Source organism: Alexandromys fortis, unplaced genomic scaffold (genome assembly GCF_014885135.2).
Source record: "Alexandromys fortis isolate MF-2015 unplaced genomic scaffold, M_Fortis_MF-2015_v1.1 scaffold_26, whole genome shotgun sequence".
NCBI classification, from domain to species: Eukaryota; Metazoa; Chordata; class Mammalia; order Rodentia; family Cricetidae; genus Alexandromys; species Alexandromys fortis.
In genome coordinates this window covers 4,909,334-4,937,313 of record NW_026067894.1, presented here as the reverse complement: position 1 = coordinate 4,937,313, position 27,980 = coordinate 4,909,334, and the positions used below count along the sequence as shown (strand labels likewise).

Here is a 27,980-nt window from a genome sequence, read left to right as displayed (position 1 = left end):
GCTGGACGGTGGGCCTGGTGCTGGTGTGATTCGGAAGCAGCCTGGGCTCTAGCCTCCAGGCACTGGGGGGAGTGGATGTGGGCCTCTGCCTGGTCCCCACGGGTACTGGGAACTGGACAGTGTCAGAACAGATTCCTTGCTCACACTATCATGCCTCCTCATCCATGATGCGTTATCTGTGGTCACACACATGTGGCTCCTCCCCTAGTGGATAAGCACACACTTGGTAACCTGCACACATCTGGGGACAGAGACATGATCACATATTGTTTCCATCAGCTGCCAGGACCTTTCTGACTACCACCTACATGCATGAATGCACACACAGGTAGGGGAGTGACATCGCTGTTGGATTCTGGTGTTAGAGGGCCCAGGCTCTAGAAGACACAGGTCCTGTGCCTCCAGTGGGCAGGTGTTCTATCCACCTGGAGCACCAAGAACCTTGTCCCGGATGCCTGACTGCTGTAACTGTAGGTTCTACGGCAGAGCTCCGGGGCTACTGCGACTTCTGGGTGGCCCTGCAGAGCCCCTAACAGCTAGTACGACCAGGGCCAGGCAGCCAGGAGTCAGAGGTGCCGGCGGGGCCCCTGAGTGCTGCTTAGCTGGGCCCTCATGGTCTGGATGCTTCCAAGGATCTTCTTCTGGTGGCCCATGAGGGTGATGCCAAGGGCACGCACATCCCTGCCAAAGAAATGAGGTCCACTAGTTTGGCCTTAGGAGTCTGGGAGCTGGGAAGAGAGCCCACTGCCCACCCCTGAACTGCTGTGGAACTACTTCTGGCCCTGAACCCTGTTCCCCGCCCGGTCACTCACTGGGCATTCATGCGAAGCACCATGCCAAGGGAGGAGTACCCGCCGGCTGCAAAGTGGTCCCGGTACCGGCCCATTCGGATGGAGTCCAACCAGTCCCCCACAGTGAGGTCCCCACTGCCACTTCCACCTCCTCGGAGGTCGAAACAGCTCCTGGCAAAGGCAGGGGGTGGGCACCTGGGAGCAGAGAATTCAGTGAGTAGCCTATCAGGGCTCTGGCGTTTGCCAGGGACATGGGCATTGGCCATCCTCTCCCTCCATCCCAGCCCCACATAAGGTAGATGATTTGCAAAGCTGGACTCTGGGAAGGAGGCAGTATGGCTGGTGCAGGGCTCAGGTACCTGCTGACAGTGGCTGTGGCCCTAAGGTTCTCAGGGCTGTGGATCAGGGCATCGAGGACGCTCACGACTTGAGAGAAGCGAGGCCGCTGGGCACGGTCCTTATGCCAGCAGTCCAGCATAAGCTGGTGTAAGGTGCGTGGGCAGCCCATGGGTGCTGGCAGCCTATAACCCTCCTCCACTGAGCTGATGACCTGGGTGGAGCACAGTGCTGGGCTCAGGCCCGGTTCCCTGATAGAGCCCCACTGCTGCACCTCTCCCCTGGGCCCCAGACTCACATCCTGGTTGGTCATGTTCCAATAGGGCCGTTCACCATAGGCCAGCACCTCCCACATGACCACGCCGAAACTCCACACATCGCTGGCTGAGGAGAAAGTGCGGAAGGCAATGGCCTCGGGCGCTGTCCATCGAATAGGGATCTTCCCTCCCTGGTATGGATACAAAAATGTTGAAGGACCGGTGGCCGGGTTTGTCCTCTAGCCCCAGGCAGAGTCCTGCTTCTCAGTCCACCAACCAAGAGCTCACCTCCCCAAGTTACTAGAAAGATAAGAGAAGACTAAAGCACCCTGAAACTGGTGTGTTCCACAGAACACATCAGAACGTGACGGGCTGCCCCCCCAAGCTATAGAAACAATTATAAAGCCTCGCCTATACCCCCTTGCTCACAAAAAGATGTTGGAAACTCACCGCAGTGGTATAGGCGGCTTCGGGGTCATCCTCCAGAGCCCTCGAGAGCCCAAAGTCTGACACCTTGCAAACCAGATGGCCATCTACCAGGACATTGCGGGCGGCCAGGTCACGGTGGATTTAGCCCAGGTCTGAGAGGTAGCGCATGCCAGCGCCCACCCCTCTAAGCATTCCCACCAGCTGCACGATGGTGAACTGCCCATCGTGAGTCTGCAAAGGGACACAGAGTGGCGAGGGCTTTGGAGGTAGTTCCGGGTTCAGGGCTGGGGAACCTCCCATAATTCCCTAGAGACTGGGCAAAGTGAAGTGTGGAGCTGCTTAGAGGTGTCTCCTCTGGGGAAATGGAGGCCCAGAAAGGTCACGTTCCAGGTCTGACAGCCCCCAGTGAATACCCAGGAGGGGTGGCACAGGACATGCTATCCCTTAGCTTGGGGCAGGGCAGTTAAGGGCCTTTGCAAAAGTGGGACCTTCACGGTAGGGGGCTAGAAAGCAGTTCAATCACCTGACCCTCAAGATGTCCCTTGTACCTGCCTCTCCCCCACGTATGCGAGATGAAAGCTTGAGTGGGGTGAGAGGTGCCGCTTACAAACCCTCAGCAGCCAGGCTGAACCTCCATATGTGGACGGCAAGCAAACATACCCCATCTGTGTGGGTGGCAGTTAAGGACGAGCACCCTTCCCCCAAGTGGGCACAGACATACCCTGAGGAAGGCGTCCAGAGAGCCGTTCTCCATGTACTCAGTCACGATCATTGCCAGGCGGCCTGGACAGGGAAGGGTAGATGCAGGCCTGGTGTGTGCGGGGCCAGGGCTGCCGATCAGGGACCCCAAGAACATATGCCCACCCGGGAGGTGGTCAGGACCGTTTTTAGGGTCCAACTGTGGTCCTGGGCTCTGAGCACTCCAGGGTCATTTAGGGACCTGAGACATAGGGACAGAGTTAGGATGGCCCAGCAGCTGGGCCTGATCCCCCAGTGAGTATGAGCATCCCACAAGGTGAAGCTACCCTTGTCTGGCACCTACCACGGGTGACGACACCCTCAAGGCGGATAATGTTAGGGTGGTCAAACTGGCCCATGATGGCTGCCTCGCTCAAGAAGTCCTGTCGCTGTCTCTCGGTGTAGCCAGCTTTGAGGGCCTTGATAGCCACAGGCATGTCCCGCTGGCCCGGCACCTGCAGCCGCCCATAGCACACTTCTCCCGACTCCCCTGTGGGGCGCAGAAGGAGCAGGCAGCAGTGGAACCCAGCTTCCACTCGGGTCCACTCTCTCCATACCGCCAGCACCAGGTGCTCCAGGGTCCCCGTTCCCTACCCTCTGGCCGTGGATCCCCTCCCAGCCTCTGGGGCTCACCTGAGCCTATGATCTTCTCGATGTGGATCCTGGACGCTTCGATCTCTCGGGTGAAGCTGCGGCCCGCTCGACCTGGCTCCTCGTAGGTGTGGGGCTCTGCACAGAATTGGGGTTCTGGGAACTTCCCCGGGGGGTGATTCAAGGGCAAGAAGACAGGTGGGGGTGCTGAGGAGTCAAGGAGAAGGGCCCTCAATAGGGACAGGAGGAAGTTTCCTCTCCCAATATTTCCTGGGGGGAATGGGGTGTCCCTGGGAATCCCTAGATTTAGTGTCAGACAGCAGGGACCCCACAAGGCTTACCCATAGACATAAGCGGGAAGTCTACGGCATGGCTCTGTGTTCTGGGTCTCTGGCTAATTCTGACATGTCTGTTGTTCTCCATGCCCCCCCCCCATGTGCAATCTTAAAATTGCTCTTAGGATGGTAATGCTACTAAGAAAAAGAGTTCACAAGTGCCAACTCTGCCTGAAGGTGGGTCACTAAGAATTCCGAGGCTGCATGGAGCCTCGTGGGGAAGACTATTCTGACTGGCATTTAATGGGCACAGTGTTGGGACGTGGAGGGGAAGATCCCCCATGTCTCCCCTGCTTCCTGGTATCTCTCTATGGGACTCTGGAAATCTTTCTGTAGTGGGGTTTCTCGTCCAAAACTGCACAAATCCCCACCAGAGAAATCACACATGAACTATGTCTGAGTGGACATGGCTGGGCCTCGGTCTGACCAAAGAGCCTTCAGCGTCCCCCAGGAGGCTGTTATCCGGCAAAGTGGGGGAGGCCTCTGTAACAGTAGCCTTAGCCTGGGCCCTGCCTGGCCTTCCCTATAGACAGCTGGACCTGGCAGCCCTGCACTGGGTCCTGCTGGGGCGAAGCTGCACACTCACCCTGCCCATTCTGGTAATGCATCTTCTCCTCATCCGAGTCCTGGAAAGCCTTGCTGTAGCCGCAGTGCCTGCATGGGGGTGGGGGTGGGAGCAGTCACCACCCTGCTGTGGCCAGGCCAGCCTAGACCCAGTCAGAAGATGAATTAGGATGCCCCTCTCCCAGCAGGTTGGCTCTTGTCCCTCAGCAAGTCTGCAGGGGATGGTCCTTATTTTGGGGCTCACAGCCCATGGGTATAGCCCCAACAGCCACAAAACAGGCTCTGCTGGGCCACCCTAGTAAGTCCCCTCTTTTCCTGGCGTGAGTGTTGCTGGGCATGACTGGGCTGTGGCTGAGGTTGACTAGGCATGTATGTGCCTGGGGTGGGGCTGAGGTGGGACCGGGCTGGGTTGTGGCTGGGTTGTGGCAGAGTTGCACCTACCTCTTCTTGCAGATGAGGAGGAGGAGGAGCACCACCAGGCCCGCGATGAGTGTCAGGCAGATCCAGACAATGGTCCGGGTATCATAGCGGGGTCCTGCAGGAAGTCCTGGTCTTTTGCAACCAGCAGCCTGCTCTGTTCCCATGCCACCCTGCCCTAGGCTTCCCTTGGAGTTCCTGCAGCTGGGCTGCCTGGCTTCCCACTGTGCAAGCTGTGCATGCTGGGGACAGCTACTTTGCCCTCTTTGACTCAAACAAAGAAGAGCTGGAAACCACCTGTGCTTCCGTCAATCTTACAGCACCTGGAGTGTGTTGAGAGAAGGGAGCGCTGGCCTCTCTCAGCCCTGTAAGGTCTGGCCTGGCACCGTCCGCAGCCTACCGGAGGCTCTGAGAACTCTTACTGGAGGCCACACAATAAATGGAAGGGATAGGGCGTGACTGCCACCTTTGGCAAACACTGGGGCTTGTGCACACCTTTCACCGCTAAGCCCTCTTTGCAGTGTTTCTGATTCAGGGCAACAGGCCTGGGGATTATTATTTCCAACAAGGACCAATTGATGTGGATGCTGTGGGTCCCAGAATACACACAGGAAAGCCTCTACCGTCTGTGGAGAACATGAGATTCCGAAAGGATGTCCCTGGGACACCCGTAAGGTCATCTGGAAGAGGCCTTCCTGCCTGTAAAAATCCCACTGGATTAGATAATGAGAACAGAGGGTCCTGAGGGCACAGCCTGGTATGGCCACAGGTTTTCCCCTGCTGGTCCTCCTCATCCTCCTCCTGGTCTCACCAGTGGGGCTCCCTGTCCCTCCCCCTCCGTACACTCACGGGGTTTCCCGGTCTCCACCTCCATAGCCTGGCTGAAGCGGCCACAGCCGGCTGAGGTGCGGGCTCGGACCTGGAACACGTAGCGAGTGCCCGGTTTGAGTCCTGACACGGTAGCGCGGGTGGTGACGGCCTTGAGGGTGGAGTAGCTTTGCATCTCCTTATCCTGACCGAAAGGGACGAAAGGGACGAGGGCGGTGAGGCCTCGGGGCTCCGGCGGGGCTCGGCTCCCCGCCCACCTCCCTCCGGGGACCTCCTCGCCCGCCCACCTCCGGGGACCTGCTCAAACCTTCTCGTAGTACTTGATCTCGTACTCCAGGATGATGCCGTTGGGCTGCTCTGGCTCCTGCCACAGCAGTGACACGCTGGTCTGCCCCGCCCGCTCCTGCCGGATCACCACCACCTGGGACGGGGCTGGGGCGGCAGCTACCCATTAGGCCCAGCATGGGCCACGCCCAGGGCCCTCTGGGACCCCAGACTGAGCTTGTTGACCCTCCTGCTTCTACACCAGGAAAATAGCAGCCCCATACCCTGCAAAGGCACTGGCTGCCTCCTGGACACTCCCTGCGGCCAGCACAACAGCACAGCCTGGCTCTTGGGCCGGGATATGAAGTTGGCCACACCTGGATAGACCTGGTTGCCCTCAGGGCCTTCACCCTGAGCAGAGGTCTGGCTATAGCAGGTATGCCTGCAGAAGGACCCTGGGCTGGAGTCCTGGCTGGGGTAGCACTGGACAATGAGGGGCAGGAGCTGAGGAGGCCTGTCTGTGTTCAGGGGTTCTTTGGTCACTTGAGGTGCCCTGCCTCCTACCCCTGGCTTCATCTTCAGGTATTCTGTGCTCTCCTGAGTTGGCTCTAAGGTCACACATAGCTACAGACAAGGCCAAACAATGACATAAGCTGGGCATGGTGGCTCCCACCTGTAATCCCAATACTTGGGGTGAAGGCAAGAGAATCAACATGAATTCAGGGCCAGCCTGGGCTGCAGAGTGAGACCCTGACTGGCCAGTTCTTCCTGTGTCTAGGTGTCCTGCTGCTCCAGCATGCCTGGGAGCGCTTTGAAGGCAGGGACTGCATACAGCTGGTGCCCAATAGATGCTGCTGCTGCTAGACACTCTGACGAGAAAAGTCAAGAAGCCCCTATGGAAGGACCTGAAATAGGGGAGTCAGATGTGGGAGCTCACAGCTCTGCGGTGGCTTTCTTTCTCGCTAGCTAAGTCACTTTCGGCTGTCCCTGCAGGCTGCTCTAAGGAGCCCAGGGCTGGCAGGCAAGATGGTCAGGGGTACAGAACAAGGAGAGGCACCCCGCTGCATGTGGCCATGGTGCCAAGGTAAGGAAAAGACTAGCAGGTGCAGTTGAGGTCACTCTGCAAGGGAGCCTCGTGGGCCTTTTGACAGGGACAGCACATGAGATCCACGGTGGGTGGAGTGGGATAGTGGCATATCTCTTTCTAATGCGGGTGCTGTCCAAATGCTGCTGGGGTCTCTGCTCTTCCCTGCCCCCCTCCAGCCAGCCACCTGCCTTCCTGCTCCTGCAGACAGCTGGCAGAACAGGGCTGTGAACCCATGCAAGGGTCCGTTCCTGAATACTGCTGGACAAGTTGGTGGGAAGATGTGGGGGAAAGGAAGTGTGTCCTGGATAGATGTCACTGGGCCATGGGAGAGAAGGGAGTGGTGAACTTCCCAGGAGGCTGCTCCTCTGGGTCCCGACCTCGGCTTTCTATGTGGAGACAGGGGGTTTCTGAACCATGTCTGTGTATGTCAATGGTGGGGCGGAGCTGAGGGTCCTGGGAATGTTCCAGGGTGACCAAGCATAGAAAGCTGTCCCTGGCTGATCTGAGGACCAGGCTGCTGCCCGACAGGCAGGACTCCCAGAGTTTGGAAAGAATGAACCTCCGGGGGCTGAACTCAGTCCAGCTGACCAGAACATATCCAAACCCACCTGGCTCTGGAAATAGGCACTGCTGTGATGGTATCTGGGGCTGGGGATGTGGTTTAGTTGGTAGGGTGCTTGCCTGGCATGCATGAAGCACTGGGTTCAATACTCTGCCCCGCATAAACTGGAAGTGGAGGGCCATATCTGTCATCTCAGCACTTGGGAGGCTAAGGCAAAAAGACTGGTGTGGGTTCAAGGCCAGTTTGGGCCAGCATCAGACTCTGTTGCCAGCTGCTGGGCTGGGCACTCTCCCCTCTCTATGCCTCCACAGTATGGAGGGCAGTTCCGTTACTTCCACTGCACAAGAGAGAAAGCAGAGATATAGGTAGGGAAAGTTCTAGAATCCAGGCTTATGCCCCCCCCCAAGAAGCCTGCCTCTGTACTTTCTGGGGTACATCCATTCACAGTATGGGTTCTGCTTTCCTACAGGCAAAAATGTCCCCTGCTTAGGTCTTGGTGGGAAGGAAGAGCCAAGAGAGACAATGGCTTAGGGGGGTATGGGGGTCCCTAGGGCTGCTCCGCCTACCTGCCTGGTTCGTGGTGATGTTGACCATGGCAGCACTGCGGGGCTCGGGGCTTAGGTTGGACACACCGTTGACAGCCTCAATCCAGAAGGAGTAGTTCATATGGGCCAGCAGGTTGGCCACCAGCAGGCTGGCCTGTGCCAGGCTGGTCTGCTGCGGGACGAAGCGGGTTCCACTCCCACAAGCCTCACAGTGGCTCAGGGCCCAGGGGCAGCGGCGGCACACTGCGTTGTAGGTGATGTCACTACGACCACCTGGGTCCAGGGGAGGGGCCCACTCCAGGGTCACGGATGTTCCATTCACACTGGAGATCAGGTTCACTGGAGCTGAGGGTGGCCCTGAGGGCAGAGAGTAACAAGTTGGGGTGACACTGGCCCAAGACCCCCATTGTATCTGGGGCCTCTTTACTAAGGAAGCCACATCCACTCCATCCTCCAGAAGCTCACAGGGCGAAGACTGTGCCAGCATCAGAGAAAGGAGCCTGAGTTTCCATGTGACAGCTGAAGGGACACTGCGCAGCCCTGGGGAGCCCACAGCAGCCACACTTCATGTGAACAGCCTGGTCGTGTCCACCTGTCTCATCTCTGCGTTCTCCTGCTAACAGAAATGCCACCGAGCACTCTCTGCGGAAGAGGAATCCTGCCGTGTATGCACTAGGCTGTGTGGTACCACACATCCCTGCCTCATCCTTGGAATACAGCCCCAGGCTGGGCAACACAGACTCTGGGGAGAGGGGGTGGTGGCTCCTTACTTGAGCTAATAGTGGGGCTGGGTAGACGTGTCATGGGGGTTGAGCAGGGAGAGCACAGGGTGGGTAGAGGACCCCAGGGCTCATCATTTCAGGCTGGGAATCTTGGCCTTGAGAGATTAGAAGCACACGTTCTTAGAACCCTTCTTAAAGGGTTCTCGGGGCTCTTGAAAGATGTAGGGAAGAATTTCCAAGCGCACGGTACAAGACACCAAAAGCCCGGAGTTATAGACTTAGGCCAATTGGTAGCTCTGGGCCCTGTAGCATGGGCTTGGGAAGAAGCCAGAGTCTAGCCAAATGTGGGCACCTGCTTTGGACCGAGAGCTAGGTCCGCCTCAGCTGAGGAGGAATTCTTTCTGCCCCATCAGGTCCACATCAAGATAATGCTCAAGCCTGGGCAGGAATCACTATGGAGGGACGATCGGCATGTGTGTGTGTGTGTGTGTGTGGCACCCGTGGGTGTGAGCACATTGGCCGGCACATGTATGTGTGGCACCCATGGGTGTGAGTAGATTCAAGCCCTGACCTACCTGTGCAGGGAGCCTGGGGCTGGGTGGTGATGGGAGGGGCAAGGGAGGAGGGATCTAGGCTGCAGCTTCCACGCAAAATCATGCAAGCCCCTCTGCGGTAGGCAGTGAGCTAGGGTTGGTGAATGCTGGGCCCCAGGCCAGTGGAGGTCAAGGGCCAGGGTTGAGGAACATCAATGCCAAGACAGTCCTGCAGCCCTCAGAGTCCCCTTGGGTACACAGGGCACACATACACAGAACCACACCCTCTCCAGGCACGAGTCACACTTGTTCAAGCTCAGGAATCCATTCAGCTGTCCTGTGTCTCACACACAACCACCTGAGAATCTGTAATACACATGAATACAAATGCATGCTGCACACTCACACTCAGGCGTGCAGACATCACCCGTGGGTCTGCCAACACACACACATGCACACGCACATGCTGCTCCCAGCATCCAGCAGTTCCTGCTGGCTTGTCTAGGACGGTGAGGGTGGGAGTGCTGTTCTGGCTCCCACCCTCACCTCACACTGAGCACAAGGCTTGCCCACCCAGCCCTGGGACACTGACATCACTGCCAAATCTGATGACCAAAGCCACCTTGCTCCAGGAAAGCAGGAGCCCTGACTGGATGTTCCTTTAGGAGAGAAAGACCGAGGGAAGGGCAGAAGGAGGTTCTTGGGTGTCCCTGATGGCAGGGGACCACATCAAGACTCCAGGAGGTCAAGCTTGATGCTGCAGTGAGGGCCAGCCCCTCCCCTACACACAATCCACCCTTATTTCACAGACACACAGCTCCTGAACCTTGGGGGTCCTACCAGGAGAGCTGCTAGGCAATACTCACGGGTGCAGGCTGCTGATGGTGGGTCCAAGGCTGCGCGGTAGTAGCTGAGGTCACAACGGCAGGTCTGGGCCGCAGGGGTTGCAGAATGGCTGTGGGGTGGGCATCGGGCACACAGCTGGTCCCCGGGGGCTGATTTGTAGAAGCCCAGCTCACAGGCTGTGGAGGATAAGACAGTTGCAGGCAATCTGGGGGCCCACCAAATGGCTTCGGAGAGATTCCCCCTGAGCTTCCCAGTGTTTGTGTTGGGGGGTCCTGGAGGGCCAAGCTTCTCATCTGTAACACAATGCTGCTATCGTCACCAATGAATAAGGGACAGAGTGTAGAGAGGACATTTGACTTCTGTAAGGTTGTATGGAGCTGAGCTAGGACCTTGATATGCATTCCAATTACCAAAAGGGACATCCCAAAACCCCACTCCCAAGCTTCCCAAATCACCCACCCTCCTTGGCCTTGGGGTCTGACAGGGCCCAAGCAGCTGAGAATCAATGGTAGGGTGGTTAAAGCCATGACTTGAGTGGGTCAAAGAGGGAGAGGGGGGAATATGGGCGAGTAAGAAAAGCCCCACGCATGACCTGTCCCCAGCCTGGACAAACAGGGACCCTCTCCCATTAAAGCCAGCTTCCTGGCTCGAGCACAAATCCTAAGGTGGCAATGGCTACGGCTGGGGTCTCATACTTCATGCCTCACAAGTTCTCTGGGGAACCTAACTCCAAGGCCCACCACCTTCCTACCTGTGCTGCCCGCGGCTCGTCTCCTGCCTGATCCTTTCTTCTGCCGACCTGGCCAGATAGCTTAGAGAAGGACCCAGGACCAGGCCCTTATCCAGACCCAGGAGACTCTGACAAAAACCCAACCCACTTTCTGGGGCCACCATGTTAGGGAAGGACACACAAAGTAAACATGACAAAATAATCTTCAGGAGGGCGAGGGGATTTGTGGAGGGCAGTGGCAAAAGCCCCCTCCCCAAGAAGGGGAATGTCTGAAAGGTACGAACAAAATCACACAGGCAGATGGGTGCAGGAATTCTGGCACCCCCGCACCCACTCAGTCTCTTAGAGTTCCAAATAAAAACAACCTTCTCTGCCAGGCCAATGTCAGTCGCCCATCCCCAGGCCAGACTGAACAGGCTGCTGGCCTCAGGGCCTTTGCACGTGTTGGGTTTTCTTCCCATGGTGTCTTTTCTCTCCTATCCATGTGCTGAGCTCCTCTTTCTGGATCCATTCCAACTGGTCCTTGGTGACAGCCTTGCTGGCCCTCCCCATTGAACACACAGAAATGACTGCCTGTCTCTGCATCTCCCTTTCCCGGTCAGTCTCTCCCCCTGGGTTCCCAATCCAGGGCCTCCCAGGTCCTTAGGAGGTTAGGATTGATTTGTGCCAAAGCCGGTACTCATGGGAACCTTTCTGGAGGGTCAGTCACACCCAGTGCCACCCAGTCGCTTCCAGCTCTGCCACAGCAGAAGTCCTGTGCCACAGGGACAGTCACAGGCTCACTGGATTCTCTCCACACTAAATCCCATTCTGGAAAAGCCAGTCCCCCAGAGTTTTATTTAAGGATGTCATTTCAGAGCACGGTGCCTGTGGATGCCGATCAGATCTCTTTATTATACCCGCTAATGCCAAGCAAATTCTAAAAGTCAGCAGACTTGTAAGAAAGTGAGAGGCAGAGGAAAGGACGACCCTAGAGTGACTTTGGGGGCTCAGCATTGTCAGGTGATGGGACAATATGTCCACGCTTTGAGGTACCTGCCCCATCCAAAGGGACCCCAAGAAGATTCAGGCTTGATTCCATCTGGGCTCGGAGTACAGGGATCTGTCTTGGGGTGCAGCCTAGACACAGGCTCCTTCTGAGGCAGGGAGCTATCAGGGCAGTTAGCAGGGGGCTTGGTACCTCCATACTGGACCTGGGATTGTGCTGAGCAACAGTGCCCACCCTGTGGTGGGCAGACCCCTGTGTGCTGTTCCTCCAGTACCCATTCCCCACTCCCTTGCCCCTCCACTACAAACTAGGTCTGAGGAGCTGGCTCTGCCCAGGGAGCCATTGGAGCAGCAATGGACAGAGAAGCTGTTCTTAGGGACATCTTGCTGTGGCACAGCATGAAGGGAGCACAATGTGACAGGCATCTCTGAAAAGCTTTGGCTGTCAACAGTTCATGGCTGTTGGATGGGCATGGGGGGTGGACTGAATCTCTTTCTGGTATAACCCCACAGTTGGGCTAAGTGACACAGGGCACGTCATTGGACCCTGGTTTCCTTATCTGTAAAACGGGGACAGCAACAGTGCTAGCTCGGGGCCGCAGAGAGGGTCACGTGAGCATCAGGATCTGGTGGTACCTGGTACCGGTTACTATAACTAGATACAATCGGCAATTGTAGTACAATCGTTTTGTCTGTGTGTGTGCCTGAGTGCGTATGCCTGTGTGTCGGTGAGCATGTCTCCGTATGCTTGTGCCTGTGTGCGTGTGTATGTGTACGTGTGTCTGTGTGTGTGCATGTGTGCATGTGCCTTTGTGTGTATATGTGTACGTGTGCCTGTATCTGTGTGTATGTGTGCATGTGTCTGTGTGTATGTGTGCACGTGTCTGTGTGTGTGTGTATGTGTGTGCATGCTAGGGCTAGAACCCAGGGCCTTGCACAAGCTCAGCAAGCACTCTGTCACTGCATTGCACCCCAACCCACAGGACCCTTTGGCAGAAGAGGGAACAGCTCAGAGAGTTGCAGCCTTCAGCCCCAGATTCTCAGCCCGGAGGTGATGCAAAGACAGTTAGGACCACCTAGCTGGGCCCCTACCTGGTTCTCCTCACAGTCCTGAGCTTAGAGGTGGCTGTGTCTTCCTTAACCACCAAGCCATCTCTCCACAGGCTGGCTGTGCCTTCCTACAGCTCACCGGTTGGCAGTTCCCTCCTGCTCCGCTAATACCCAATATGGCTATCACGTGTCAAGGCCAGATTAATCCACGCCTTGAAAATAAAATCATCTTTAATAAGAATACTAATCACCGGGCCTCAGGGAGTCCTGGATCCTGGAGGCTGGGCTAGGAATTAGCGGCTGGGACAGATGGAGGTGCTCCGGGCTGTGGCCTGGTCCTGCCCCGTGACCCAGTGGGCTTCCGGAGTAGTACAGGGCTGGAGCGGCAGGCTGTGGGCCAGGAGAGGCCGCTGCCCCGCCGAGGGCACCTTGCCCAGCCTGCCTGTCAGGCTGGCAGCTGCCCACAGCCTCAGCCACCTCTCTGCTCCCCCTGCACCAAGCCTGAGATTTGACAAATAAGGTGCCCGCCCGTGGTCGACCAAAGGAAATTAATTCTAAATCAGATTTTAAACACAGGCAGGAAGGCGAAAGAGCTCATCGTCCCCGCTCCCCTCCACATGAGCCTCTGATATTTATAGAAAGATGATTAGGGCCCCCGAGGGTGATTTACATTCCCATCCAGGTGACAGGAAGGACAGCAACTAGGCTTCAGACTCTTCCTGCCACTTGGGATGGGGGTGATGCTCCAAGGCCCTTCCACATGCTGAAGGAGTTGGGGGAAGAGAGGAGTACAGGTGGCTAAGCAGGTCACTGAGTCACTAACTGGCAACTTCCTGCTTGGAGGATCCTGGAGACTAGAGATCTACCTGCCAGTCTTTGCTGTGTGTCCCTGGGCCAGTAACTTTACCTCTCTGGACCTCTGTCTCTTAATGGTAAACTGGACTAGCTTCGTATGACTCTGACATTTTCTGACGCCTGAAAGAAATCTCACTTGGGCACCTGAGGAGCCAGGTGACACGGCAGAGTTTACAGTCTCCAGACAGAGACCCAGGCAAGGCTGCTGGCCTGGCTTCCCGTGTGAAGGTCTCAGTTCAGACCCCATGTGGCTCCTTCCAGATGTGGTGACATAGACAGCCACAGATGCCACCAGCAGGGCTGGGGAATGTCCTTCCATGTGGGACTCGAAGCCCGCAGCTCATCCCTATGGCTGCCTGCAGTGCACTGTGAATTGATATTTTTTATAAAACCTGTAATTATCTTGCAACTAGCGTAATTATGTTGCATTATGATTTAAATGTAAAACTCAAAACACACTGCAGTTCCCTAACCCTGCCCTGCGCGTCTTTGTTATTTTTTTATTAATGGGCTGGCAGCGGCAGGCAGGAAGCTTGGCCTTGGCCTCCCAGTCTCTGAGGAATTCTCACCAAGAGCCCTGCCCTGCCCCGTTTCTCACCTCTTCCAAACAAGGGGACTTCCTAGTCTTTCCCGCAGGCCAGCTTGTCTTGGCGCATGTGGGACTGGCTGGCTTACTTGTAGAGCTGGTGGCATACAGGACTGGGAGCTGAGACAGCCCTGAGCAGGTGTTACCAGCTAGTCGTCTGCCTAGTCATGAAGGCATGGCTGTACCCATCACTAGTAGCCTGAATGGGATAGGTAGGCTCCATGGGTAGAGGGGGAGTCTTGATGGGCAGTCAGCCTGGGATCAGATCCATTCTGCTTCTCATGTTAGAGGGTCTCAGTTTGTCCCATGTGCAAAAATGTCCCATCTCACTTAGAAAACTGTTAAAAGAATGGGGACTTCCTAAAGGCAGGGGTATCTGGCCCAGACCTCCATGCCTTGAGAACATGGTACTCAGTGGAAGAATAGCTAACCTAATGTGTTAAGGGAATACATTAAAGTCTCCAAATATGGCAAACATTGGAAAAGGTGTCACAGAGACAGTGTGTTCTCCTTGGTCTGTAGGAGGTATCTCCATGACTGCCACAGAGGAAGGTCCCTCCCTGAACCCTCTGTAGCCAGAACCAAAGTTCTCCACAGCCAGTCTTGTCTGTGCTCTGATGGCAGAGGGACCATGTGTCCAGCCTCTAGGGGATCCAAGAAGGGCAGAGGGAAAGCAGGCCGAGCCCCACACCAGCTGGTACCCCAACTGGTGCCCACGGAACTCCCCTAGGTAACTTGTTCTCAGCATTCCAAGCTGCAGGGTCCCACATGGCTCCAGAGAGCACAATGTGTGCACATGCTTGTGTGTGCACGTGCACAGACACAGGCAAGCATGCGTGCAGGCAGTATGGTGCCTTGTCTTGGAACACCCAGTTGCTCAGCTGTTCTCAACAGCACTTTGCAAGCTCCCAGAAACACAGGCAGCCTGAGTCTGGGGCCATGTGACAAGTCCAGCCCAGGCTGTCCTCTTTGGGTGGCCCTGTAGGCATGTCTTTGCAATGTCTCCTCCCTACGCTTCTTTATTCAGAACCCTGGTTCTGCTTCTGTTCACTCCACCATTTAGAGGGTTGATTGAGTCCAGAGCCAGCGTCCAAATCAAGCTTTGCTACTGCCTAGCTGTGTGACCTGGGGCACGCTGCTTCCCCTCTCTGCGCATCTTCAAAACCAGGGCATTAACAGCCCCTGCTTCACAGGGTGGTGACGGGGACTGAGTAAGTTAAAACATGTGAAGCCCCTAGAACAACAGCCTCACAGATTAGCACACAGAGTGGTTTCCTACCCTAGGGACATGCCTGATAGCATACCTGATCCCTTTGACAATGTCGACAGGACAGGCCACCTGCCTGCTCCCCAGCCCCCAGATGCCCTGTGCATCTGCTGACAGGGAGCCAGATGGCTGGCGATGACGTCCACTGGCAGCCCTGCCCACACGGAGCCACTTGCCACCCACCCGGCCAGCCAGCCTTGAGTTCCACTCACCCATACAGGCATCCCGCCGCTCCTCATAGCCGGCACTGCACACACACTTCCCGATGGGTACCAGCCACTCGCCCTCGGCACTGCAGTACATCTTGGGTGTGTCACGCTCCTCCGAGTGCCGCACACACTGTCCTCGCACCTCTACCAGCGAGGACGAGTCAGCCCCCGTCACTGCTTCTGAGAAGGCCGCCAGGTTGCGTACCATAGCGGGGCACTTCTTGTAGTAGATGCGGAGGGAGAGGATGGCGAGGCAGGCGCCTATGTCCTGGAAGGCCAAGTAGAAGCCGCGCTTGCTGAGCGGACCCACCCCACGCACCTCCGTGTTCAGCTTGAGCCTCCGCACGCCCAGATCAGCACCCGTGAAGCTCTCATCAGCCGCGATGGTGTCGATCTTGAGAAACTGGCTCTCCTGTGTGCTGGCACCCAGGTCCCGGTCAGACTCCAGGTAGTGAAGGTTGAAGGTCTCCTTGCAGGTACCCAGCACTCCGGGGATGCTGTTGCAGTCACGCAGTGTGAACTTGATCTCGGCTTAGACACGCCGGGCGCCGTCGCGGGGCACCCAGCTTGTACGCAGCCAGTTGTTCTGATTGGGACTCATGACGTTGCACACTTGGTACGTGTGGATGGGCCGGAAGGACTCGTCCACCTCATTGATGGAGTCCCACTGTGGCAAAGAGAACACAGTCTGCTAGGGTGGAGGCCACACAAGGCCGTCTCCAGCCAGCCTCTGCATAGGTACCAGGAAAAGCACAGGAGAAATGTCCCTCTGGGCAGGCGGTCACCCCTGCCCAATGCCAGACATCTGCAAATGAACCCTCAAGTTACACCCATGGAAGTGTTACTGAGGAAGAGCCAGCTATGTGCCGCCAAGCAGATACACCAGAGCCCACCTTCGCCTGATTGCCACCCAGGCTCTGAGCACTGTTTCTATATGGCTTGTCCCTCCATTCCCAGGGTGACAGGTCTAGCTTAGAGAAGTGGGCGAGTCCAGTTTCCCACTGAGCTACTTAAGGTACCTGTCCAGCACAAGAAGCAGTGGCCCTTAGTTGGACCCCACTTCAATCCCTCTCTGGCTCCCTCTCCTTTGTGGCTGCTTGCTGAATGACCGACGGACTCTTCCCTTTACCCTGCTGCTTTTTGGTTTGTGGTTTGTTGGAGATGGGGGGTCTCTTGTAACTCAGACTGGCCTTAAACTCACTTTGTAGTCAGAATCAAGCCCGAACGCCTCCGTTCCTCCTGCCTGGACCCTCTGAGTGCCTGGATTACAGACCTGACTGGTTGGTGGAATGCTGGGGATGGGACTCAGAGCTATGTTGTGTGCTTGGCAGGAAAGCTACCGAAAGAGGTTCTGCACCACATCCTTGGCCTGGGATCCTAGGGCTGGTCTGGACCCCACTCAGGCTAGAACGAGGCTGAGGGAAAGTTAAGCGGTACTGCTTCTGTCTGGCCCTAGCCAGGCAATGGAAACAGAGATAAACCAAATACCCCCACAGAGCTGAAAGAAAGGCAGCCGGGAAGCAGGGGAAATCTGCCAACCATATATCAGACGAGACATTATTATCCATAACAAATAAATACGGCTCACCAACGGAAAACTAAGAGTCCAATTAAAAAAGGAGCAGAGGACTTGAAAAGACATTTTTTTCTAAAGAAGATACACAGACGGCTAAACAGCACAAGAAAAGACACTCGACATCGCTAACCACTGGGGAAATGCGGATCAAACCCACAGTGAGAGCCCACTTCTCATCCGCTAGATATTTAAACAGAAAAGAATGCCGGTGAGGGCACGGAGAACGCGGGAGCCTGGTGCATCTCTTAGCCTGGTGTATTGCTTAGCCTGGTGTTTGGCTGAGCCTGTTGTTTTTCTGAGCCTGGTGCATCACTTAGCCTGGTGCATCATTGAACTGTGCAGCTGCCGTGGCAAACAGTGTAGCAAGGGCCTCAAAAACCAGAATTACACGAGGCAGCGATTCCTGGTGTACACAGTCTTGATGAGACACCTGTATACCCACCATGCTCACGAGGTGGGCGGGCAACCGGATGTTCTGCGGAGTGAGCCTGCCTAAAATGCAACATCCCCTGGGTCTGATCCCCAGCACCGAAAACACAAACATCTCAAGTACACAACCTACCTGTCTACCAACAGACACACTGACAGAGAAAATAGTGCACACAGACAGGGGACTATTACTCAGCCTTAAAGAGGAATGGGAGCTGGGCGGTAGTGGCACAAGCCTTTAATCCCAGCACTTGGGAAGCAGAGGCCTGCGGATCTCTGTAAGTTCAAGGCCAGCCTGTTTGGTCTGCAGAGCGAGTTCCAGGACAGCTAGGGCTACACAGAAAAACCCTGTCTCGGAAAACCAAACCAAACCGAGCAAAAACAAAATAAAGTGGGCTCCTGGCCCCCCAGCAGTGGAGAGTGACAGCTCAGGGGACCTGGATCCAGATGGGAGAGGGAGGGTAACACCTGAGCCCTCCTGATGTGGCACTTGCCAGCTACATCCTGGGTGAAGCAGGGGCTTATGTAGGCACAGCAAGGGAAGAGCCCTGGCTCCCTCATCCACACCACTACCTAGCTCTAGCCAGGGGCAGGCACTGAACTGAGTCCTGAGGGCCTCAAGGAATTGCCGGGGCCGAGGAGAGACACCATGTCCACCTCTGTGACTCTCTCTCTCTGCCCTGTCGGAACTAAGGATCTTGTTACTTCAGTATGGGGCAGGGGGGCTTGAAGACCCTCCCTCCTGACACTCCACTAATCTGGAGGTTGAGTTTGCTCTAAGTGTGGCACAGTGGGGGTCCTGAGTGCCCCAAGGCCTTTCCTGCCTGTCACAAGGCCCTCCACCTGTCCTCATTTCTGCTGGCCACACTGGCAGCAACCCCAGCACCCCCAGACAGGCCCATCTCTACTAGGCTGGGAGGACGCCAGGAGAAAATGTCTACAGAGTGCTGAGCTCAGGCCTGGCACAGGAAGACACTCAAAGAGCAGAACACGAATGCACCGCTGCCCTTGCCAGCAGATCCCTGCTCTGCCTGCATGCCTGCAGGACCATTAGGATGAGGTTCTTACCCACAGAGCTTCTGGGGGGTGTGGCCTCACTTGTAAGAGCCCTTGCTTGCTGCCCCCCCCCAACACTGTAGCCCCAGCTCCAGGCAGTGGTGCCACATCTGGGGCTAAAGTCATTGTCACAGTTAATGGAACACCAAAAAGCTTGCCAGATGCTCCCTGTCTGCTTCCTGCCAGGGGCCCAGATAAATTACCCAGCTTGAACAGAGTCCGCCCCAGCTGTCCCCACCAGTGCCAATGGCCTGGCCCAGCCCTGGCAGCCCCAGAGTGAGGGCAGACGCCTGGAGTGGCCAGGTTCCTGGAAATAAATGCAAGGACAAGCCAGCCCAGTCAAGACCACTCTGGGCCACTAGCACCCAAGTTACCTCTGCAGCTGACACCTCAGGCTGTCCCCCACAGTGTTCTCTTCCTGGAACAGAACCATGCAAAGCAGCTGTGCAGCTGTGGGTCTGTTACACTCCCTCTTTGAGTGTTGGGTGTTTTATCTATGAATGCCTGCTTCTTCTAGCTACTCCAGGGCATGGTAAGGGTCAAGGGAGGTGAGGACAGTAATGTGCCCCCTTCTAAGGGCAGCGTGCACTCTGGCTGTTCATCGCCAGGCAAGGCACTGGATACTCCAGCGGGGCAGAGAGAGAGAGAGATGCATTCTGGTTAAGTACACAGGGTCGGGGCCTAAGCAGAGTAGATGAAGCTCTCAAAAGCTTCTGGCTTCTCATTGGCCAATGCCCTTTCTATGCGTCACTCTCTGTAACTGCACAGAGCATGCTCCATGATCATCTCGGTATAAATGAGGAAGTGAATGGCCTGTGCGGTCCCACTGGTCAGAGAAGGCAGCGCTGGACCATCTTGGGTCCCGGTACCCACGCCTTCAGCTATGCTCTGCCCAAGCGAGATACCACCCCCCAATGCTAAGCACAGACCAGAGGACCAAGGAGCAAGCTGCAGAGAGTTGGGCAAAGCTTGGTGAGCCAGTCCCAGAGGCTTTCCTCCTTGCTGGGCAGGAGGATCAGCAGAAGGACCCTGAGATGGGAGTATGTGCTCACGCCCCCACTCGACCTGCTCAGTTTCAAGCCTGGGGTTGGAGCCAGCAAGCTATTCCTTTTTGGGCAAGTCCAGACATCCCTGGAGTGCATCCTTGGCTCAGCAGACAATATGAATCCTTCCTCACCCCTTACAGGGAGGTCAGACAAGCCCTGACCACCTGAGGTGCCTATGGGTTCCACGTAGGTGCCAGGCCTAGAGAGATCTGGGTTTGAGTTTGGCTCACCGCCAGAGCAGGGTTCTTTGCTTTTTGTTTTTGGGCTTTTTTGTTTGTTTGCATTCATTGCACTGATGCAGGCCTCATCTGTGGAATGGGCTACCATCCTCCAAGGACTTGCTCCCGTGGTGATATAAACACAAGGTTTTATCATTGTTTTCTAAATCTCAGAAGAAGCAAGAAGATGCTGCACATGCCTGAAAAGCTGAGCCCTCTGTCACCGGGTGTGAGCCTCCCCAAACCAAATCCAGGTTCTCATTAACCTAATGGCCAAGCCCTGGCCCCAGGGCAACAGAGACAGCCAGCACGGAGCCCACCTGGGGCCAAAGCTACCTCTACCTCGCAGTTAAGAGGCAAGGGAGATGCCCACTCAGCTAGTATCAGGGCACTCAGCATGGACCAGGCCTGAGACTGGAGTTTCCCGTGGACAGGCCCATCCCAGGCCCTTCCCAAGGACAGCCACACTGAGAAGCATGTCTCAGGAGCAGAAGGCCCAGCCTCTGTCCTCAAAAGCCGTGGTTGTGCAGGCTACCGCTCTGGGTCTCGAGAATTACAGCATTCAGGCTTGTCCCTGCCAGCTCCCAGAGTCCTGCGCCCAGGGCTGATGGCTGTTGGCTCAGCCCACTGCTGCCTGCCATGAGACCCCAGAGAGGGAGAGCAGAGATCCATCCTGGCATCCAAGAAGAAAACCCCACCCGAGGTAAAACAAAACAAACAAACAAAAAAAAACCCTGTCCCTTTCCAGGCCTGAACTCCTGGGGCCACTGTCATCATCAAGGACAAACTATGCCCTGTTCCCAGGACTATGAAAGTCAAAAGTATTCATAAAAGCCGTCAATATACACGCCTGTGCTGGGACAAGGGTTCGTGTCACACATGTGTTCATTACAATCACAGCACACACAAGTAACAATGCTCACTGACTCCAAGAGCCACACTGCTGAGGTCCCACCCTGCACCAAGGCCATGTGACAGCCTTAGGAGATCACCACGCACACCTTCCTTTCTACAGACAGGGAAACTGAGGCCTGGAGAGGTGAGGTGGTGACCCAGGTCCCACCAGTCACTGTCCCACCTTTACTATGATGTCCATGGAATTTGGGAAAGATCGTGGAGGCCACAGGTTGTGCAGTATTGTTATAGAGTCCACGGTCACCTGGAGACCTGATGGGGCCTGGGAATGTGCCATCGTGGACTGCTGTGCACAAGGTGATTCCAACAGACACTCAAGGTTCCTGGGTCCTAGGAGCCCCTGGTGAGGCCCGGCAGTTGGAGGGAGGGGACCCAGCCGAAACGAAGGAAGGTCTCGGTGGACTTGATTGTCTATTTTTCTGTTGCTATGGTTCCAACTACCTTGGGCCTGGGCTGGGCAGGCTGTGAATTCGCAAGTCCAGGGCACAGATATAAAGATTCTCAAACGGAGGGTTAGACAGGAATCGGGGGCCTGTATCAGAGCTGGCTCTGTGACCCCAGGGGAGCCAATGAGCTAAACTGCTAAGAACTATCCACTCTGCCTCCCATTTCTGTGCCCTTGAACGAATGAATATACTTCTCAGAGCCTCTGCTTCCTTTTGACCTGTGTCATGCCAAGACCCCAAACTGTAACCTCTCAGAGAGACGACGCAACTCCATCACTCACCCCATGAGCCGGATACGTGAGCCAGCCCCAGTCTCCGTGGATGGTGGATGTGTCCAACAGGTTCACTGTCAAAAGAAGACAAGAGGGCATTAGGACCCTGGGACCCCTTTCCAGCCAGCGCCAACCACACCGGTCACTCTTAGCTGCCCCTTCCCAGGAGCTCACAGTTCCTATCCCAGGATGCTTGTTCTTGCCAGTGTCCTTCAACGCCCCAACCAACAGCCATGTCCACTACTGCAGCACATGCTACCCAAGCCCGGGGCTTCCTGGAATATCTGGGTGTACAGAGCTGGGTCTGGGTGGGGGCCGTTCTGGTTCTGCCTCTTCACCCTCTCTAAGCCTCAGATTCCTCCATTGTGGAACGGGGGTGGTGGTGTTTACCCCCAGTGCTCTCTGAGGAGATGACAGCATTCACGTTTACACTATCAGGTCCCACCCTTTCCCCGAGGACAGGCACGATTTTAATGTCCTCAGTGTCCCCAGGATGGAGATCGGCACCCGCTGGACCACTGAAGACAGGAATGGGAGGGGTCGTGGATGGACGAGAGCTCCCTCCTGACGCCATCTGTGTGCTCCACTCTGCCCACGGGAGCCTTAGATGACACCTTGCCTATGACGGTGTCTCATGACAGTCCAGAGAAGCAGTCTGTACTACTTCCACTTAGGAATGAAAGACATATGTCTCTAAGAGGTTCGGAATCTGCCTAGAAGCCCGGGTGTGTCTAGCAGGGCCAGCACAGAGAGAGCTAGCCAGAGACAAGGCTAGCCAGAGAAGCAGGTTCTCTGGGTGGTGCCCTGGGCAGCAGGGAAGGGGCTCTGACACAAATGCCAGCTTGTTCAAAGTCAGGCCCCACAACCACCTGGGGGGGGGCCTGGCAGAATCACCAAGTAAAGAGCCTGCTTTTGGGGTCAGGCATTCCTGGGCCCTTGCTACATTAGCCCCTCATTACCAAATGGCTTCTATTTCTTTGAATCTCAATTCTTCATCTGTAAAATGAATCATTAGGACTTGGGGGTTGAGATGGGGGCAAGGAAGCCATTTGTAAAGCACAGGGCCAGCTGCCTGGTCCAAAGCTGGTCCTGTTGACACGCCGTTCTATTTCCTACAACCCTATGCCTACGCCCTCGCTATCCTGCTTAGAGAACAGGACTCCAGTCTCAACCATCTGCGTCTGCTGTGTGTCCTAGGAAAGTTCCTTCCTGTCTCTGGGCTCTGCTTTTTTTTTTTTTTTTTAAATTATCTGAATATGCCTTTGGCACAAAGCCCCATAGCCTTCCGTGTTTTGTTTTGTTTCTTCTGTGGGCTTCCATCTACCAGGGTGGAATGTGACCTGGCTAGGTCACAGATGGTTAAAGCTCTTGGAACTTTCCCACTGGGAGGAGGGGTATCCTTCTGTTTGACATTTGCATAGCTCCGAGTTGGCCCTCTCTGGCCCTCGAAGACACAGCCAAGTGTCATCAGGAACTGTGGAGTGAGGATGCTCTTACAGACTCGTTTTCTTTTTCCTTCCACCCTCCCACCTCAATGTCAGGAGCCTGGCTGAACCGGGGAAGACTCCTCTGCACTCCTTTCTAGGTCCCCAGGGACTGGGTGGGACCAGAACCAGAACAAATGCCCACAGAGGGAAGTCCCCTCTCTGGAGCCAGCCCTACGCCAGGGGCGCAGGCAGAGAGAAGGCTTTCCGTCTCCCTCCCTCCTTTGCTCTCAGGCAATAGAAAAGTGGGTCAGGCAAGCTCTTTCCTCCTGCTGGCTGGGGGAGGGGAGGGGGCTGTATTGCAGCCCCCCCCAAGACCGATGGGGCCCCATTAGGAGAGAGGGTGGGGAAAGAACACCCAGAGGTGTCACCACACGAGCCAGTATCCCACATGTGGGTCTCAGCCTGAGGCCCCTCTTCCAGGCACAGAACAGTCCAGTCCAGACCTGCTTCTACATTAGAGGACCCTCCATTGCCACGGAGGCTCCCCCTGAACACCTTGACTACAGGGCCACCGTCTGTCCCTAGGAAGTACCACCACATCAGCCGGTACTCAGATAATCCACAGTTAAGTCAAAAGTCAATTCTATTGAATTCACAACAGGCTACAGGAGTCCAGGGCTGTTTGTTTCGATCCCTTCCAGACCATTCTCTGTCCCTTTCCTCCCATCCTTCTCCTCTGGACCATTGCCAGCTACCGTATCTCGCATCTCATCCGTGAGGGTACGGAGGAGAAGTGGGATGAACCTCAAAGGGCAACCCACGCCAACAGGGGTTGATGGGAACTGGGTGGAGTTCCAGTACTAGGCCTGTCAGGCAGTCTGAGGCCCCTTGGACCAGACCCCTGATCGTACAGCTGCCTGGTTTCCCGTCCTGCCAGACCGTGGGATCGATTCCCCACTCTGGACGGATCTCCTATTTGGAAAATGGGAGGCTGGACTCTGAGGCTTCCCACTGAACCCTTCAGGCCTCAGTTTCCTCATCCGGAGCATGCCCACAGGCAGTCCTCCGAGAACTCCCTGTCCAGGTTGTACTGGGGACCACACGGTGCCGTGAGGTGCTGAGCAGCAGAGATAATTCCACCGCGGCTTCCCGCCGGACCGTGGAAGGCATTATGTGATTCCTTTTCTCTCCAGAACTGTCACCTTCCCCCATTCCATTTCGCTGAGACTAATACTTAAATTGATTCACATTCCCCGAGGACGCAGCACGTGATGGGGAGGCCAAAGAATCGGGGTGGCCCAGGGACATCAGGCAGGACATGCAGACTGCCTTAGAGACCACCCTGAAGTGGAGGACGGTCCACTCTAGGGAGCGAGAAGGGGCCTGGTGGCTGGCCCGACTCAAGGAATCTCTGCAGGTGTACGACTGCCCAGCAGCCACTGCGAGCAACGGGCAGCTAGCCAGGCTGGGCACTGTCGCCTCCGCTGGTCCCCAGCTTGGAAGTGTGCCTTCTCCCCGAGTCCCCAGTGGTCTCCCTAGCAGGTTCTGGCTCTGTACCAGTGCAAGGATTCCTGGGAGTTCCACGTGGACATCGGGTCCAGGTCTCCATCATGTGGTCATCTGAGTTGTGTGGGTCACCCCTGCTTGGCTGGCCACTCGGCAAGCTATCATTTGGCTCTGTACTTTGCACTTATCCGTGACCCCCTCAGTGTGGGCAGGTTTCTCCTCTTTTTCCAGGCCTGCCTTTTTTCCAGCTGTGACCCCTCTGTTGCATGTGTTCCTTACCTCGGATCTGTCTGCAGCATTAGAGCCTGAGAAAAAGTCACTGTACCATGGGGACTCTGGGACCCACAGCCTGTGGCTCTGGAAGGTGGCTGGCTCCTCCACCGAACAGTTGAGGAAAGGACTCGGGGAGTACAGCAGACTCCTGGAGCCTTTCTGTAGACCTCCTTAAAAATTACTGGGCTAGAAACACCACCCCCACCCCCAGCTTTAGCCCACCCCAACGCGTGCCGCAGCACTTGGTCCAGCTCTGGGAAAACTGCTCTCTCAGGCCATCTTTCTCCTGAGCCTTGCCTCTGCCCCCTTCCCTGCTCACTCAGAATAATGCCCCCCAAACCTGTCTCATAACTAGATAGCCAGCCAGCTCTGCCTGCCCACCTGCAACACGCCCCCGTACCTCCTCGGCTCTGCTTTCCTTGGGGACAGCATCCTACCTGTCTCAGAGTGCACATGTTTCACTGGGACGAATGTAAGTCACAGGGTCTCTTTCTGAGGGTGCTGCGGCACCTAACATGCCTATGTGGGTGTCACAATACATTTCCATGTGCATATACTGTGCACATGCGTGTGCAATGACTGCACTGCTGTGTGCAATGGCTGCACTGCTGTGTGCATGATGGTGTGTGTGCTGTCCATGCATCTCAGGTTCTGCTAGCCTGGGTCTGTGTGGATGAATGAGCCTGTGCTTGTGGGCTGGCTGGGCCCCCTGAGCTAAATGTTTGGATTCCAGGGACACTCAGAGCAGGAAGAATAGTTCAGCTTGCTAGGGAGCAATGAGCACTATAAGTCCTGCCTGACTGGCGAGACCGGCTTTAGCCCTGAACGGTGGGCCACAGCCTCCTTGGCACAGCATCCTAAGGAGAATCCACACCAGAAGCTGGGGTATAGGAGGCAGGACCCTTGGTCTGACTGCAGTGTCTCGTGGGACTAAGAAAGGGTGTGGGTGGGCACCCTGGAGCCCCTCTAGCTCCGGGGTCTCTTCCCCCACCACAAATCACTTCCCAGATTCTTTTGGTCCTCATGTCCTGATGACTCCGTGACCCTCCCACCTTCCTGGGGCCTGAGTGAAGGGGGCACCCGGCTTTGACCCAGACAAGACCCTTCTTGGAGGCAGCATGCCTCTGTCTCTCCCAGTCCTTTCCTCACCGCACCTCTTCCCACCGAGTGCCTCTCCATTGCGCCCCTTTCCCCTGGCCAGCCTCCGCCCCCACCCCACTCTCAAGCATCCCTCAAACCCATGTTTCCTAACCCCTGCTCTCTGGTCTCTGTCAGTTCTTGGCCTTGTTTCTCAATGCCATCTTCAGCCCCCATTCCTTCAGTCCTCTGTATCTTGTCCCCGATTCTTGGAATCTTGCTTGTCTCCCTGTCGGTCCGGTGCCTGCCAGTTCGTTCTGTCCTAGGTCCCCATCCCTTGCCTTCTCTCTGTCCCCTCTCTCCTCCATACCTCTTCTGCCTTCTGTCCGGTCCTGCCCCCTTGCCCTGGCGTCCTATTCTCAATCTCCTGTGTATCTTCCCTCAGCCCCTGTCCGTGCCATCCTGAGCCCAGGCTGGCTGGGGTCGAGGCGGGGAAGTTGCGCCCCGGGCAGCGCCGCCCCCGCCCCCGCCCCGCCGCGTCTCTCCGCTCACCTTCGCCGCGCCCCGCAGACACGCAGGTGGCCGCCGCCGCGGCCGTGACGACCCAGAGAGCAGGGGACAGGCGGGCCCGGGCGGGGGCCATGGCCGGGCGGCGCCGCGCTCCTCGGGCTCGGCCCGGCGGCCGCGCGTGGCGCGCTCCTGCCTCTCCCGCACCCCGGCCGGCGCACACGCGGCTCAGCCGCACGCGGGCACCCGCGCCCGCCGCCGCCCCGGGCGGGGCCGCCCCCGCACGCAGCCAATCAGGGCCCGGGCGGGCGGGACGCCGAGCCCGCACCGCGGCCACCGGCCGGCAGCACGTGCACACGCCCGACCCGGCCGGCCCGCGCCTGGGGGCGTTGGCCCCCACGCCACTCGTGGACAGCACCGCACACAGGAGGCTTCGCGACCTAGGCGCCCCTGGGGATGTCCCAGAGGACGCACGCGGGACGCACCGCCAGCTCTCTCACTCTTGCCCATGTAGTACCTCGCAGGGTACCGCGCTTGCATGCTTCTAGTTCGTGGGCCCATAGGTAACTCAGAGCCACTTGCTTTTTACACACCTCGCTGCCTCCCCCACCTCCAGGACTAGGCGGCCACCGAGGTTCAGGAAAGTCATACAGATCAGATGCTCCAGAGAGTTCTGCATGCTGGGCATCCGGGCTGTGTGGCCTCAGGCAAGTTTCCTACCCTCTCTGAGCAAAGCAGGAGTCACTATGCCTGTACCCCAGGGCTGTGGTGAGAGTTAAGTCAGAGGGTCCAGGTAAACTCCTTTAAGGGCACACAGCCAAGCTGGCAGTGGCTGAAGTTAATTTCCTACTTCTCCTTTACCTGATTCCCCTAACGCCCATCCATCCTGGGAGGGCCACAGGCTGGGGGTATTGAGTTATGTAATGTCTCTTGGGGAGACCCCATCACCCTTCAACACTCTGAGCAGTCTTTGGAGACCAGCCCCAAGTGTGAGTGCCAGTGAGGATGAGACACAAAAGTTCCTGATTGACACGACCCTCTGCTGAGGTCACACAGAACATACCTGAGGAGCATACCCATGCCTTAAGTATACTTAGCCCCCTATTTCCGGGCCTTATAAATACACCTGTTCTAGCTTAAGTTCCACACCGCTGGGCAGGGAGGAGCTGGGAAGGAAACTAAGGCCATCATGAGCTGGATGCTCAAGGGGTCTCCAGACTGTTTGGCTCCAAGCCCATGTTTTTCCCTGCATCTTTATCACAGAAGGGGCGGGGCAGCTCCATTTCAGAACTCTTTCTAGCAGAATGAGCTGACTGTCTCAAAAATGTAGTGAGCCTCCTGTTTCCAGAGACATTCAAGCAGATAGTAAGCTAAAGATTGTGAAGGGGTGGGGCGGCGGGGGAGCGGTAGAAGAGGCAAATTTGACTGGACCTAGGGTGATGAACTCAAATACCTATGTGAGACCAGCAGGCATCCCTGGAATATGAGAGTCCTTGAGGAATGTCCCAGTGTGTCCTCTCTGGGGAGTCTCTACTTCCTAGCTTCTGTTGTTCTGGGTATCCCAAGGCTATGCAGAGTGGAAGAAGCCATTAAAAGTGCTCCAGCAGGGCCTTGGGCAAAGGACGTCTGGCCCAGGGTGGATGAGCAGCCATAGGGCACACTGGATGGGCTGGGGGCGGGGTCTTCCAGTCACTGAGCACACT

General features: G+C 56.4%; 1 protein-coding gene across 1 annotated transcript; it reads right to left on the bottom strand.

The window, feature by feature from the left end:
- Window positions 1–2: 2 nt before the first annotated feature.
- Window positions 3–26,450, bottom strand: Epha8 (EPH receptor A8). Its single transcript, XM_050153868.1, is given in 17 exon segments — window positions 3–681; window positions 813–986; window positions 1,151–1,341; window positions 1,426–1,575; window positions 1,835–2,044; window positions 2,535–2,596; window positions 2,856–3,041; window positions 3,185–3,349; window positions 4,064–4,131; window positions 4,483–4,576; window positions 5,308–5,470; window positions 5,594–5,718; window positions 7,766–8,101; window positions 9,866–10,021; window positions 15,533–16,196; window positions 21,497–21,561; window positions 26,323–26,450. Coding segments are annotated over 17 exon segments (3,015 nt in total). The 5' UTR covers window positions 26,414–26,450; the 3' UTR covers window positions 3–566.
- Between the last annotated feature and the right edge of the window lie 1,530 nt (window positions 26,451–27,980).